At 43.8% G+C, this 16086-nt stretch overlaps 1 protein-coding gene and 1 long non-coding RNA gene across 4 annotated transcripts in view; one reads left to right on the top strand and one right to left on the bottom strand.

Moving 5' to 3' along the window:
- The window catches only part of LOC131505447 (uncharacterized), a 51124-nt gene that overhangs the window by 27416 nt on the left and 7622 nt on the right, over nt 1-16086 (top strand). The window contains exons 4-5 of one of the 2 annotated variants that reach the window (XR_009258400.1): nt 7935-7992; nt 12497-12597. This is a non-coding gene — a long non-coding RNA (uncharacterized LOC131505447). The remainder of the gene's footprint in view (nt 1-7934; nt 7993-12496; nt 12598-16086) is intronic. The other variant, XR_009258399.1, reaches the window with a different exon arrangement.
- The window catches only part of PDPN (podoplanin), a 28530-nt gene continuing 17912 nt past the window's right edge, over nt 5469-16086 (bottom strand). The window contains exons 2-6 of one of the 2 annotated variants that reach the window (XM_058719010.1): nt 14517-14653; nt 12960-13089; nt 8883-8921; nt 8221-8326; nt 5469-7192 (exon numbers count right to left, since the gene is read on the bottom strand). In XM_058719010.1, coding sequence (XP_058574993.1) covers nt 7186-7192; nt 8221-8326; nt 8883-8921; nt 12960-13089; nt 14517-14653 — 419 coding nt within the window. In that variant the 3' untranslated portion in view covers nt 5469-7185. Of the gene's footprint in view, nt 7193-8214; nt 8327-8882; nt 8922-12959; nt 13090-14516; nt 14654-16086 lie in introns of both variants that reach the window. The other variant, XM_058719009.1, reaches the window with a different exon arrangement.

Below are 16086 nucleotides of genomic sequence, written 5' to 3' on the forward strand. Positions count from 1 at the left end.
TTTAAAATATTTCATAATTAAAAAAAATAAGTTCCCCATTTTCCACTGGCTGAAGAAACTGTATCTTCAAAATGCACTACTGTTGAGCTGATAGGGAAACAAGTGATTAAAAAAAAATTTTTTTCCCAATATTTACTTTTGAGAGACAGAGCTCAAGCAGGGAAGGGGCAGAGAGAGGGACACACAGAACCCGAAGCAGTTCCAGGCTTGGAGCTGTTCGCACAGAGCCCGACATGGGGCTTGAACTCACGGACCGTGAGATCATGACCTGAGCCGAAGTCAGATGCTCAACCAACTGAACCATCCAGGTGCCCCAGGAAACAAGTGATTTTACAAGAAGACTTGTGGGGGCTCCTGGCTGGCTTAGTAGGTAGACTGTGCGACTTTTGATTTCCAGGTCACGAGTTCAAGCTCCACGTTGGGCGGAGAAATTACTTAAAAAAACCAGAAATGACATGTGGACCAAATAAAGGAGGTCCAGAGGATGAATAGAGATGCCTGCACCCTGGTTATGCTTCAGGCACATTGTTAATCTGTAATTTTAGGCAACCGTTTGAACCCCAATGTCTTCATCCCTAAAGTGGGGTTAATCTCTCTTGCCTACTACACAGGGATGTAGTGAGAGTAATTGAGGCTATCATAATTGAAGCAAGAAGTGGTCGTTGGAATAATTGCTGCTAATGACTGAGCAGTTACTGTGTTTTCAAACAGGCAGTAAACATTCATTATTTATTTTAAGGCTGATAACAACTCTATGATGTAGGTATTATTTTCTATGCGGTTTTGTGTGTGTGTGTGTGTGTGTGTGTGTGTGTGTGTGTGTGTGTGTGTAAAAAAATAGTAAGGCTTAGAGACAGATGGTTTATTCATGCTCTTCCCTCCAGAACCAACCCCTGCCAACAAGGAATGGGCAATGATGAGGGGTGGGGGTGAAGTTACCTACAGTGGTCGGTGACCCATGTGACCTGGCACAGGGAGTTCTGACCAACAAAGACGATGGGTAATAGCCAAGCAAAGCAGATTCCCTCGGGCATCAGAAGTCTTAGAAATGCAGTGAATCGGTCCAGTGGTGGCAGAAACCGAAGTTGAGGGAGGCTGTTGCTCTGGCAGGGTGCACGTGCCTCGGGGGCACCACTGGCCCATTTGTGATTTAAGCTGGGAGATCGTGGAAGTTCTAGATCCGCAGAGGCCAGGAAGCAGCATGGCGTTGGCTGGTGATGGTAGGAAGGACGGGAGGGAATTCTAGATGTTCAACACAGAATTCCTGCTCTTTCTCAAACCCGAAATACCCACAGCCTTCCCCAGTGACCTGATAATAACTCCACTTTCTACTTGCTCAGGGCAAAGTCCTTAGAGTCATTTTGATTCTCTGTCTTTTTGTTTTTTGTTTTCCATATCCCACGCCCAACCCATCCGATAATTCCGTTGACTTTATTCAAAATACAGTCAGAACCAGACCACCTTATGCCACCTGACTACAGCCATCTGGTCTGAGCCACCAGCATCTTGAGCCTGGATTATCACACTGGCTTTTTTTTTTTTTTTTTAAGATTATATTATTAAGTAAAATCCATACCCAGCATGAGGCTTGAACCCACAACCCTGAGATCAAGTGTCACATGCTCTACCAGCTGAGCCAGTCAGGTACCTCTACCAGACTGGCTTTTTAATTGACCAGTTCCCAACCAAGAGTGAGAGTGATTTGTTTCAAGTTTTATTTATTTATTTTAAGGGGGTGGGGAGGAACAGGGGGAGAGAGAGAGAGAGAGAGAGAGAGAGAGAGAGAGAGAGAGAGAGAATCCCAAGCAGGCTCCATGCTGACAGCTTGGAGCCCAATGTAGGGCTCGAACTCGTGAACTGCGAGATCATGACCTGAGCTGAAATCAAGGGTCAGACGTTTAACCAACTGAGCCACCCAGGTGCCCCGAGAGTGATTTATTTAAAAATGTCAGATGTTTTTTTGAAACGGCGCAGCTCTGCTCAAAGCCTTCCAGTGGCTCCCCATTAAGAGCACCCCCAACCTCTCTGGCTTCATCGCCTACTTTTCTCCCCAGAATCCATACCGTTCCAGCCTCCTGAGCTTCCCTGCCTTCCCCAAACACCAGATGGGCAGACGTGCTCCTATCTCAGGCCTCTGATGTTCCCCTGCTGGGAAGGCTTTTCATCCTGATGTCTCTCTGGCTCACTCCTTAGCCTCTTCAAGAACCTTTCCTAACCTTGGCGAGGCCTTCCCCACCCCCAATTCCATGCTTCAGTCCTCCACCGTGCACTGCTTCTCCCTTCCCCTGTTTCTCTCCACTGTCTCTACCACCTGCAAAGCTTCTACATACTCTATGACTTATTTGGGGTACAATCTGTCTCCCATGCTAGACTGTAAGGTCACGTGGGCAGGGATTTTTGTCAGTTTCGGTCACTGTGTATCCCCAGGACCTAGAAGAGGACCTGAGAACAAATGTTTGTTGAATGAATGAATGAATGAATGAACAGATTATTCATCCCACAAGAGAATCTCTCTCTTTCCAGAACCCCTAAAGACCTCGTTGACACCAAACGTTCCCTTTCCAAGTGGCCCTGTGCCATCCACAGCTCCAGCCTCATCTACGGGGTGGACATCAGAAGCAAAAGGAAGCTTCCACTGGTCCCTTTAGTTGGAACATTCTTATCCCTCCTGAGGTCACACACGGGACGCTCTAAGTAATGTTAGTTGTCCAAGTACATATTTCAGATGATGTCTTCAGTAGCTTCCAGAGGGCAGCCGTCACTTCAGAAACAGCTCCCTGTGACTGGCATGTGACTTTTTCCCCCGAAAGATTTGCATCAGTGGGAAGGTAGAGGCGGTAAGAGAGAAGGGAGCAGGAAAGGAAAAAATGGAAGAAATGAGGTCTCAGGACTGCATATGATTCTGGCAGGGAGCCCTTAGACGCAGAGGTAGAACACACAGTGCTTTGCCTCAGTGTCTGATAAAATGACTGCCAGAGAGAGCAGAAATGACGAGGAATCATTTGGGGGAATCCAGGCTGGCCCTCAGCCTGTACGAGGCAGATACGTGTACCTTGGATGCTCCGGACTAAAAACAAAACAAAACAAAACAAAACAACCCACATTCTTCACAGCGGTGGGTCAATCTTCATGCTTTGACTCCAAGATTTTAAATTTATTCTGCAGTATTTCCCATGAATGGTGATTACATAATTTATATTTACTGAATTTAAGAACCCAGGATCTATGACACATCCTAACACAATGTTAAGCCTCAGGTAGAGCACAGAGAAGTGTAGTCTTTTAGGCAAGGCAAGCTCTCCAACACACAAGTGCACGACTGAGTATTCCAAGTATGTGTCCACACCCAGCCGGGTGTCGGGGACCTGCCTCTCCCCCTTTCACTGGACTTTTGATTAGTCGAGAAAGGTTTAATGTCAGAATACACATTATTGCCCATCGAAGCATTTGTCCCAAGCCGCCCATGCCCTGAATACTAAGAAAATGTGCGTGAAAATAAAGATGGATACAGCAAGGGGTTCAGTTACTTGTTCTTTCCCGGTTCATGAAAGGTGGGGCAGGAGGCAGAACTACGTGTTGGTTTTCAACTGGCTCTTTTTTTTTGTTGTTGTTAGCAGAAATGTCTTTTTTTTTTTTTAATATATGAAATTTATTGTCAAATTGGTTTCCATACAACACCCAGTGCTCATCCCAAAAGGTGCCCTCCTCAATACCCATCCCCCACCCTCCCCTCCCTCCCACCCCCCATCAACCCTCAGTTTGTTCTCAGTTTTTAAGAGTCTCTTATGCTTTGGCTCTCTCCCACTCTAACCTCTTTTTTTTTTTTTCCTTCCCCTCCCCCCATGGGTTTCTGTTAAGTTTCTCAGGATCCACATAAGAGTGAAACCATATGGTATCTGTCTTTCTCTGTATGGCTTATTTCACTTAGCATCACACTCTCCACTTCCATCCACGTTGCTACAAAGGGCCATATTTCATTCTTTCTCATTGCCACGTAGTATTCCATTGTGTATATAAACCACAATTTCTTTATCCATTCATCAGTTGATGGACATTTAGGCTCTTTCCATAATTTGGCTATTGTTGAGAGTGCTGCTAGAAACATTGGGGTACAAAGTGCCCCTATGCATCAGTACTCCTGTATCCCTTGGGTAAATTCCTAGCAGTGCTATTGCTGGGTCATAGGGTAGGTCTATTTTCAACTGGCTCTTTCAGGTTGACCAAAAAAAAAAAAAAAGGTGTGTGTGTCCGTGTGGCAGGGGTTAAAACAAGGCTCTGATCTGGTGTAGTTAACTTAAGCATGCCGGCTCCCAGGTGCCTCTGACGGGAGAATGGATGCCGTCATTTCCTTGAACTTCCAGCACCCCTTGGTGGCTCCCTTAGGGAGCAGTCCTCTTGCGCGGGGAGCGTGTGAGGCAACGTAACTGCACACGTGGTGTAGCTGAGATCTCTGTTCTCTGTCTCTGAGGCCACGTGGACGTGGCTCGTTCGTTTCCTGTTAGAAAAGGGATGCTTTTCTTCACCATCTCATGGACTTTCTTAGAAAGAAACTGTAGCCCAAAGAGGTTAAATGACTCACCTGAGGGATTCCTGTTGTAAACTAGAGAACAGGACTCAAATTCTGGTCCTTTCCACTATGCTTCATCGGTTAGGAAACAGGCACCCAGAATTCCTGATGTCTGCCCCATCCAACGATCCCGATTTAACAAAAACAGAGCGCTGCAGGGAAGGCATGGTACTAAGGGCTCTCGTGCTCCAACTTCCAACCTTTAGGAGCAGGGATAGGTTGGGCAGAGAGAAGGCCCCAGGTGTGGCCCTGGAGTCCACACTGAGCAGTGTAGGTGGGCATGGGAAACAGATCAACTGCCAGAGAGGGACAGAGCAACAGAGGCGGGGCGCCTGGCCACTGTGGTCTCCAGAGTGGGTGGAACATTTGCAGCCGAGGACCACAAAGCAGGGAGATGTCCCAAGGACAGGAATTCCGGAGTGACAGTCTGCCCTGGGGCCCACAGGTGGTGAGAACACCCTCACAGGGCTCCCTGCCTCTTCCTGTGTAGCCAAGCCCCACACACCTGAGGCCGGGTTCCCAGGGAGGACTGGCAGGTACAGAGGGTAACTGTTCCCTCACCTGGCTCCCGTCCAGTGCCGTCCAGTGCCATCCAGTGCTGAGAAATCAGGAGCTAGGCAAGACCTTGTTAACTCTTTGGTGACCAGAGGGCAAAAGAAGTCCCAAGGTGCCACTTGTCTCATCCCATTCCTCACCTTGACCTTAACCTCTCTACTTTGACAGAGCCCTACGTGAAAGGTGTGTTTGTGTTTATTTCCAGTGGATGCATTACCCGTGACCACTTAAAATTCACTCCCAATCAAGAAAAGAGGCATATGTTTCCATAACTTATAATCTCATCTGGAGGTGTTCTGAAGTGTGACCCAGACATGATCTTTCCAATCAAAGGCCTGACTCATCATTACACGCAATCATCTGTTTTATTTTAAAACATGTCTATACTGTGTTGAGCACCAACACAGATGTGACCAAGAAACCCACAGTCCTGTCCCAGCAGGCGGCGGGTCCAGTGTGTGACTTGGGGCGGACGGTTATGGTTCACAGTGACAGAAAAAAAGAAAAGGGCAGGAAAGACAAAACGGACTTTGTCCTCAATTCCTATTCAGGAATCTGAGTGAAAGAAAGAGAGGGATCCTTAAGCTCACAAAAGCTCTTCAAAAGCCCCTTCTCTGAATTAGCGGATGTTCAAATATAGACCCTGGGTTGGTGGACCAGCCGGACTTGGTAACAGAAGAGCAAGCTGTTTAATATAACATCCCCACGTTACTGCAAGAAAGAGGGAAATGGGCTGTGCTTTTTTAGTTTACTTTTTCGTACAAGTTGAGAGGATATCAGCCTTACACAACCACAATCGTGACAGACCATCTGGTCAGTATAAAAACTCTGCCATTTGGGAAAAAGATGTCACCTGACCTACGGGAAGAAATGGACTGAGCTGGATGGTGCCTACACCAGATGGCAGCTTGGGTTCCTTTACTTTAATGATCTCTTCAACGATGACCCCACGGAAGGGTGTGGTATGTGTCGTGAAGACTGGGAATCTCATTTATTTTTACATCAAGCCCTTACATCCACCTGCTTCCTTAAAATTACTATCGTACAGGATTCTTCTCGTGTCCACATCGGTCCTGAGGCAGGAAGTAAAGGTTAGAAAATTGGCAGGTTCTGTTTCTCAGGCCAGAGGAACGCACAAGGTTTCCTTCTGTTTCTTGGTTTCTGGAACACTTGAGCCTCAGGCACCATTGGGCCTCCAGCAGCCTCCTTGGCATCCAGGGCTCAGACTTCCCTATTCCCAATCCGGAGGACTTACGTCATGGAAAGAAAAAAGACTGCCCCAAGAGTCCTCGGCTCCTGGGCCCTCATCTGAGGGAAGAGGAAGCAGCAGGTAGGAGCAAACCTTTGAGTCACCAAGTCATCACTGGAGAAGGCAATAAGCAAGCCTAGAGCTTGCCTGATGACCTTATTGTGAGAAACACAGTCCCTTCTCCAAACCATAGACTTCCTGTTTATAATCTAAAATGGGTGCCTTTGAAATGACTTACCCGGGCCAGTGAAAGGCAGTCGCTCATTACATGTTATACTAGGTTAGATTTCTACTTGATGATTCACATGAAATTTGAAAACAGGCCAGACTACCTTGGAATGTGTGTGTTTCAACTGATCAGAAATTGCAAAACGCTTTCGCCATTTACGAATATAGCACTTGAACCCAAGGGCTCCATTGGTATGAATGTTTCCAGACTTGTTTGCCTTTTAACAATAACAGAGCATGGTCGGAATGAAGACCTGATTACAGTTTCTAACATCGATTAAATTATATCATCTTAGTTACAAATCAGTTTACACCATTTTGCTCCATTTTCTATGCACTTTGTCTTTTAAATCATCTTGTATGAAATTTATATTTAAAAAATTTTTCAAAAGGCAAATGCCTAGAGGAGCAAGTCGTTTGCATTGTCTTTCCTTGAGTTACTTTGGGTAAGCGGAGGGATCACCATGGATTTGGAGTGGGGTCGCCAAGCATTTCCATGGGTCATCTTCTTCCACGTGCCCCAGGATGGGGAAGTCGGAAACTCTCTTCTAAACATGTTGGCGGAAGGGCACAATTTTTCAGCTCTTTAGGGCCTGTGAAAACAAAGAGAAAGGTGGCTGTCACTTCTTTTACTGGCACCGTGAATAGTAATCCCATGAGTCATGGTCCTATTGTCCTCTTGTCTAAGACTTGCAGTTCTGAAACCTGGACCTCTTCTCCTCTCTCTGCTCATTCCTCCTGCATGCTTGGTCCTCACACGGCCAGGGGCAGACGTCCAGGTATTTCCAAGCACATAAATCTGTGATGCTATTGTTGGCTGTGTCCCTCAGTCCCCAGTTGTAGAACATTTGCCCTCTCTGCCACCCTCCACCCCATTATGTAACATCTCCCTAACAGAAATAAGAAAAAGACTTCCTCTGGTTATGAGTTTGAATCTTCCGAGTTCTTATGGAATTTTCAGAGACAGAAAGCACTCCTTCCCCTCCTCAATGGTCAATTCTAGGAGTTCACCACCATGTGTGTGGGTGTGTGCAGGGCAGAAGTGGAGGGAGGAGACCTCACTACCAGAAGAATTCTCATCAGAACGGTGACCTGTCTCTGCACTGAATGCTCTTCTGGAAACCACTCAACTCCCTCTGATGCCTGGGAGTGGGGAGATTAGGTATCAAGGTGAAACTTGGTTTGGGTTTTCTTTCGAGTTCAGTTAGTTGAAAAATTAGGACAAGAAGCCAAAGTTGGTTAGAGCTCAATAGGAGTCAAATAAAAGCCATCTCTGGTTCTAACTCTCTCTCTCTCTCTCTCTCTCTCTCTCTCTCTCTCTTTTTCGAAACTTAGAAGGGCCAAGCAGTTACCTGTTTCTCCCAGGGAAACTTCAGATGTAGCCCTCACAGAGGTAAGGGGCTTCTGAAAAGGACTCTTTGCTTTTAAAGTAAACTCTATGCCCAATGCGGGGCTCAAACTCAAGATGATGAGATCAGCAGTTGCTTGTTCCTCTGGCTGAAGCAGCCAGGCACCACTGAACCTGATTTCTAGAGGTTTCTATTGGCTCAAGGTTGGGGTTCTAGATATGACCACCCTCATTTATCCACCACATGGGTGTAATTTCTTTACTTACGAGTACCTTCCTGACATTTTTCGAGCAACCAAAATGATGATCCCACCAATGAATCCAATGGCTAGTAAGACTCCAACTATGATTCCAACCAGGGTCACTGTCGCCAGGCCATCTGATTGAGGAGGAAAAAAAAAACATGAACCCCAGATAAATGATACACCTGTGTCATTTATAAACAATACCACTGTCCCACTAAAGACGGCAAATAATGTTCTAATTTGCTTCTCCTTATCCAGTAGGAGTTGACTTAGAAGAGATGAAACCTTGGGCTACTCTAATCCCATCTTATGAGTGGCAAGATTCCTGGGTCTCAGGATCTATCAAGCATATCACTCATACTGGGTGGCTTCACTGTTTATTATTAGGTAGTGTTTGTCTGCTGCTATTAAATTAGCCCCTACTTTTATTCTTAGTAACAATAAATTATATGACACCATTCTCCAGCGCTGTCATTAAGTGAGTAGACTCATTTGCGGTTTATTTTCAGATTCAGGTAATTTTCTTTTCTCTCTTAAAAGAGGTTTGAAACCTGTTCTCAGAAGGTTCTGTATTGCACTCTTGTTGACTACAATCCAGGAAAGAATGTCATTCATCAAAAGATTAGCTTCAAAGAAACTTTTTTTTCTTAAACTCCCACAAAAATATTTTGATAACAAAATCTAGCTTACCTTTCTCAACTGTTGTCTCTGTGTCTTCACCTATTTTCTCTGGAAAGAAAGAGATGTAATGATACAGAATTATTAGGATTTAATAACTATAATTTAACAACTGGCAAAAGATTAATTTACTCTAAGTGGAAGGCAGCAAGGCACAAGCAAAGAGGATAATTTCTTAAATAAATTGGATCAGAGGATTTTTAGGCAAGCTCTGACATGATCCTATCTTCAAAAGTATATTATTGAATTTATGAATGCTTCTTCACACCTATGGGCCCATAGCACTTTGGTGTATCTTTTTTCTCACCCACTTTAGAGAGCAGAGTCAAGGAAATTGACCCATAGAAATCTTACATAAATGGTCACAAAGTTTCAGAGGTTTGAATGACACAAGAAGCCAAGACTGTTGATTCTATGGTCCAATGTCAAGACCGTAGAAAACTCATTCACAGTGATGAGTTTGATTTTGAAAGATTTTGTTTTAGAACAATATACTCTAGTTCTGGAAGATGGGCCCAGACAGTGATTTGTCTTACGTATCAATTCCCTGCTTTTTCTTTAGTAGCAAAACCCACATCTTACAGGGCAGCAATATGCCCAGCTAAGTTTAATGAGGGAATATACCTTGGGGCACCTGGGTGGCTCAGTCAGTTAAGCACCTGACTTTTGGCTTAGGTCATGATCTTGTAGTTCATGAGTTCAAACCCCACGTCGGGCTCTGTACTGACAGCTCAGAGCCTGGAGCCTGCTTCAGAATCTGTGTCTCCCCTTCTTTCTGCCCCTCCCCTGCTCACGCTCTGTCTCTGTCTCTCAAAAATAAGCATTAAATTTTCTTTTTTTTTAATGAGGGAATATACCCTTTGTGTTTAGCCTCTGTTATTTTAGGATTTCTCTCTGTAGCCAAACCTAGTCCCATAGTTACAATGTGAATATTCTCATTAACCTATCACATGGGTTTGAGTTATTAACTTAGAGTAAGTAATAAAGCTGCGAGTTTCTTTCAGATAATTTTACACAATGTCTATTTAAAAATATACGCTTTGGGTTTTATTTTTCCCATCACCCTGCTTGCACACTAAGTCCTTAACTCCTCTGGGTGGTGGTGATTTACCTAGTTTGCAGATGGAGAAAAAGTCAAGAGGCTTTGATTTAATGAAACAACAGAGAGAAGTGGATCAATTAGGTGCCTCCCTAGGACTGTGGTTCGCAAGCTGCAAATACCGCAGATATCCAAGAGCTTTTCTAATCAAAGGGGAAAGCACCATCTGCGAGATGCTTACTTTTCCTAATGCTTGAATTTGAAAGAAGTCTTTGTACCAAGGCTCTCTTCCAAAAAAAAAAGCACCTTTTCAAGATGGTCCCAGGATGAGTGTCTGAATCGAGCTCTGCTAGCTGGCATGAGCTGAACTCATAGCTGTGGAGCATTTACATGGAGCTCCAGCTGATTGTGCTATCCCACCTAAAAAGGGGGTGAGACTGTTGGGTCTGAGGCAAGCCCAGAGCAAAGGTGTCATGGAATCACTCCTGAAGGGTCATCTTTGGTTGCCAACTACCAGTAGAAAAAAGTCAACCATTCGCTTACCGTGAACTAAACTGGGAGCTGCTGATTCCAGACTTACAACGCATCCTCAGCCATTGTGACACCGTTGGTCAGAAAACATATTACCAAAAATTCATGTGGAAGATTCGTTACCAAGTTAAAGCTTATTAGTTCTATACTCCCTGGCTCCCACCCAGCGACGGTGGCTGCAGTCATGAGAATGTGTCATACGTACATGTGAACGTCATCATACTTGGGTGTTTCGTGGGAAAGACATCTGCTGCCCTAATAAAATCAGCTCTTAAAAACCAAGTGCTTATAATTATATTTTAACTCACATGTGAAAATTTCTGGGATACTGGTGTGTTATGGGGAAATGTGCGGTAAGTCACAGTTTTTGTGACAGGGTGGGGCAAGAGACAGGACAGGAGACTAATCATGAGTATTTTCCAGAGAACTGAGAATTTTGTTTTAAAGGAATAGGAGAGGTATCCTGGTATTATGGGAAGAAGGCTCCATTTTCTGCAGGTAATTAGCCGTCAACTCATTTACACGCAACCGATTCTCCAAAATTTTGAAATGTTTTCCAATGACCATATTGATGATTCTTTCCTTCCATAGCCCTATTTGGTTCTATCTAGTGCTTAAATGGTAAGCATTTTTTGGGGTGCCCTGGGTGGCTCAGTCGGTTGAGTGTCCTACTTCAGCTCAGGTCATGATTTCACAGCTGTGAGTTCAAGCCCCATGTCGGGCTCTGTGCTGACAGCTTGGAGCCTGGGGCCTGCTTCAGATTCTGTGTCTCCCTCTCTTTCTGCTCCTCCCCCACTCATGCTGTCTCTCTCTCTCTCTCTCAAAAATAAATAAACATTAAAAAGAATAAATAAATGGTAACCATTTCTTTAGTATCTCAGAGAGACTTTGTGGCTTTATTCCCAAAGTACTTCATACAGCTTTTTTCTTTCCTATCATGGTAAAATACACATAACATAAAACTATCCTCACCATCTTTAAATAGCCAGTTCAGTGGCATTAAACACATTCGCTCTTGTGCCACCACCACTGCCATCCATCTCCAGGACTCTTCCTATCTCACAAAACTGACACCCCATAGCCATTAAACCAACTCCTCACTCCTTCCCCCAAGCCCCTGGCAACCACCCTCCTACTTTCTGTCTCTATGAATTTGACTCTAGGCAGTCTAGTACCTCATATAAGTGGAATCATACAGTGTTTGTCTTTAGGTGACTGGTATGTTCCAGTTAGCATAATGTCCTCAAGCTTCATCCATATTGTAGCATGTGTCAGAATTTTCTTCCTTTTAAAGGCTGAATATTAGTTCATTAAATGTATATACCACATTTTGTGTATTCATTCATGTTGATGGACATCTGAGCTGCTCTTGTGTTCTAGCCATTGTGAATGATGCTGCTACGGACATTTTGTGCACAAATATAAAGCAATTAAAAAAAATCAGAAGCATTATAGTTTTTAAAAACAGAATGGTGATAGGGTCTAGAAATGTATACTGAACAATAAAGAGTAATTTTCTAGGTGTTCAGATGGGCAACTGATTGGAGGAACCATTAATTTAGGTAAGGTCTTTATGTTGACTTTCATTTAAAGATGGAAACACTCATCTAGATAAAATAAGTAGCAAACATTCAGTGCAGTTATTGGAGGATCACTTTTTTCCCTCTCCCACCCCCATCTACTCCAAAAGAAATAAAGAAATAAAGAAAAAAATCTCAAATAGGAGCCCCTGCGTGGCTCAGTCAGTTGAGCGTCCAACTTTGGCTCAGGTCATGACCTCACAGTTCGTGATTCAAGCCCCTCGTTGGGCTCTGTGCTGACAGCTCAGAGCCTGGAGGCTGCTTCGGATTCTTTGTCTTCCTCTCTCTGTGACCCACCCCCACTCACACTCTGTCTTTCCCTCTCTCTCTGTCTCTCTCTCTCTCTCTCTCTCAAAGATAAATAAACATTTAAAAAAAATCCCAAACAACTGAATTTCTCCTAAAAGCTCTAGAAATAGGAGGCTTTTTTTTTCCATTGCTAAGTTGTAATGGCAATTATTTTTCCTCCTTCTCAGTGATGGTCTATACCCATAATAATGGCCAAGACCCAAGACAGTGCTCCATTCACATTGCTGCAGGCGTCAACTATGAATCACAAGGACAGCCCCAAATCCTGGTAAGACTGGTTACATAGGTTGCTTGGGTTTTCTGCTCCTGGGAGTCAATGCGAAGTTCTTAGTGTGACATTGTATCAAGTTACAGTCAGCAACATGACACTGGTAGCTAACTTGCCCCTTAGGGACATTTTCCCTAGTTGTCATTCAAAGTGGAGAGCTGTGTTCAGCAACCCAATAAATCGGATTCAGTTTAGCAACCCTATAAGTCGAATTCTGAAGCTAGCACATAAGGCTTGGTTCAGAATTCACTCTTATGTTCCAATATATGTGCCACTAATCATTGGATTTGTTCATGGATATTTGGAATGCACTGATCATGCAAAAGAAGATCAATACCTATTGGGGCGACTGATTTTCTTACCTATGGAGTGACTGGTCACCACATTCAAGGTTGTAGTGCTCTGGCTTTCTTCATTGGCATGGCCTGTACTTTCTTGAGTTGGCCCATCCTCTATGTGAAAGTCTGTTATACTCTCTGTATTTGTTGGCACCTGTTGGAGAAGTAAATGAGACAAAAGAGAAATAAAATCTAATGTTTTAAAATATATATTCAGCCTTATAACAGAAAGGGATTTAAAGTGGCATAAATATATAAAATATATGATGACTTAAATTTAAACAGGAAACAAGAAAACAAACAGAAATGACAGAGTGGGGATAGGAATAAAACCAAACGTACTCCACAAATAAATATCAAATGTTGACTCCATAGGGTCTTAATTCTTTAGAAAATACCAGGTCACTAGGCTTTAATTCCTTATCTCCCTGAACTTAAATGGCATTTTTCCTTTATTTGGCACATATTATGTTGTATCCTGTTTCAATGCCCTCCCTCCTCCAATTAGAGTAATAACTGAATTTTATTGAGAGCTTACTACGTGCTAAGCCTTTTAAATACCTTCTCATTTATTCCAGAAACAACCCTCTAAAGTCAATCCTAATATTAGTCCTATAGTCTGGATGAGGCCAAGAGAGATTAGACAACATGCCCAAAGTCAGACAGCTAACAAGCAACAGAAGGTGACTTAGAAGTGGTTCTGTTGACTTCAAAGTTCATGCCAATGTGGCATTGGACAAATAAGCTCATTAGCACAGGCAACAAAAGCAAAATTAGATAAGTGGGACCCCATCAAACTTAAAAACTTCGTGCATCGTCAGACACAATCAACAGAGTAAAAAAGCAATCTGTGGAATGGAAGAAAATATATACCAATAATATATCTGATAAGGGTATAAAGAACTCCTACCACTTAGCAACAAAGAATCAAATAACTTGACTCAAAAATGGGCAGAAGGGCTCGCACAGACCTTTCCCCAGAAATGATAGACAATGGTCAACAAGCGTATGAAAGATGCTCAGTGTCTTAACATAAACATCAGAAAAAGGCAAATTAAAACCACCATGAGACGATCACCTCACTCCTGTCAAAAGAATGGGAAATAACGTACTGGCAAGAAGGTGGAGAGACTGAAATCGTTGTATCCTGTTGGCGGGGATGTAAAATGGTGTAACCGCTATGGAAAACAAGATAGAGGTTCCTCCAAAAAAATTAAAAATAGAACTACCTTGTGACCCATCAATCCCACTTCTGGGTGTATACCCGATTGAAAGCAAGATCTGGAAGAGGTGTTTGCACATCCATTTTTCATAGCAGCACTGTTCACAAGATCCAAGAGTTGGAAGCAACTCAAACATCCACTGACCAATGAACAGATGCACAACATGTGGTACACACATACAGTGGAATAATAATCAGCCTTGAAAAGGAAGGACATTCTCACATGCACTACAACATGGATAAATCCTAAGGACACTCTGCAAAGTGAACTAAGCCAGTCATAAAGTATCCTTGCATGTGGTTGCATGGCTGTGGGGCAACTTCCTCTCTTCCGGGGACACTCTTCCTGGGACACTCACCAGACCTGTCGGGCCAGTAGACTCCTCAGGGTCTGCACCGGCACCTGTGGTCACCACATTGTCTTCTGCACCTAGGGTCACCATGCCATCTTCCACACCTGGTGTCATAATGTCATCTTCTGGCCGGACCGTGCTAGCTAAAAAAGAAAGACTGGGTCAGGGCTTAAGGTAGAAATTGTGTGGGCAGACCTAACTGGCTAGCTACAATCAGATTATTTTCTTTACCATTTCTTTTGGGGATTGTTTTTGGGGGGAGGGTCATCTTTCCAGCTTACCACAAACCACTCTCCTTGCTGCACCTCTGTCACATACAAGGACCTGGTTGTCTCCATAGCAAGGTAAAGGGAGATAAAAATACAAAATGGTGAAGCCGCCAGCCCTTCCCCACTGTGGTAACAGGAGGGATATAGACCTTGCCTTTTCAGTAATGAACCAGGTTCTTCCTGGTGTCGTTTCATACAATGAACTAATGCATTCGGGTTGCTAGAATATCATTTAGACCTGGAAAATTTTTTAATTGGAGTCACGTGGAAAGACTTCTAAAAATACCAATTTACAGGCTCTATCTTAATCATTCTGAATCATAATGTCCAGAAGGAGATCTCCATCCTTAAAATCAAGCTTGCTTTCCATTTAATTTTGAGACTGCTGTCTCCTTGAATGAGGAGAACCATTGCCTCTGACCACGGACCTCATAGGTGAGGTCAACTTCTTAGTTTATAGTTGAGGTTACTATCTATGGGAGATAGTAATGTATGTAACGTGCTGAGGTAGCCAATAGGATTCTTAGTGCACAGAGAGCTAAACTAATAAGGGACCTCGGTGCCCCAGGCTGGGGTTTTTCTGCTTTAACATTGAATGAATGACCCTGTTGTACAAACCAGAAAGGTTTTCAGAGGAGCAGGGGATGGGTGGGGTGGGATAGCAGGTTGAATTCCACACAAAGGTGGGGTGGGGGAGTGGAACAGATAACAACAGTGGCCTTTTCTTTAACCTCTGTCTCAATGATCCCAAACTAAATCACGACCAAGCAAGGGCATCATCTCAACTCATCAAATAACCCTTTTCATGAGTTAAAAATCTGACTCATTGGCCACGGGCTCCCTCCCCATACTCAGAGTGGCTCTGGAAATTCCATGACTAAATACAGTTGCAAACTAAGCAAACACACGTCTTAGGAGCAAGAGGGGCTGGGGTGCTTGGAGGCTTCTTTGTGTAATTAAAGAGTTGATGTTTGTATCCAGGCAGTGCTCAAGTTAGCAATCCAGTCCTTGCCTTAAGATACCTTATTTCTCCCTATGCTTAGAGAGCCCAGCCAAAGGCACAGCTAAGAAATATTTGATCATAACTTCTTTGCTGATGCATAGAGGGAGAAAGTCTCAAGAGTAAATTCGCTTGTTCTGTGAGCCTTCTCTTTGCATCTGGAGTCCTAATCCAGGACTGCCTATCTATGGCTTTGGTTGAGCCCCCTAAGCATATACATTTATTTTTTCATCTGGGGGGGAAATGGCTTTCACCAGTTAGCAATAACTGAATACCTTCGTGCAAGCAGCCTCCCCTCCTGGCTGCT

The sequence above is a fragment of the Neofelis nebulosa genome, chromosome 2 (genome assembly GCF_028018385.1).
Source record: "Neofelis nebulosa isolate mNeoNeb1 chromosome 2, mNeoNeb1.pri, whole genome shotgun sequence".
Classification (NCBI taxonomy): Eukaryota; Metazoa; Chordata; class Mammalia; order Carnivora; family Felidae; genus Neofelis; species Neofelis nebulosa.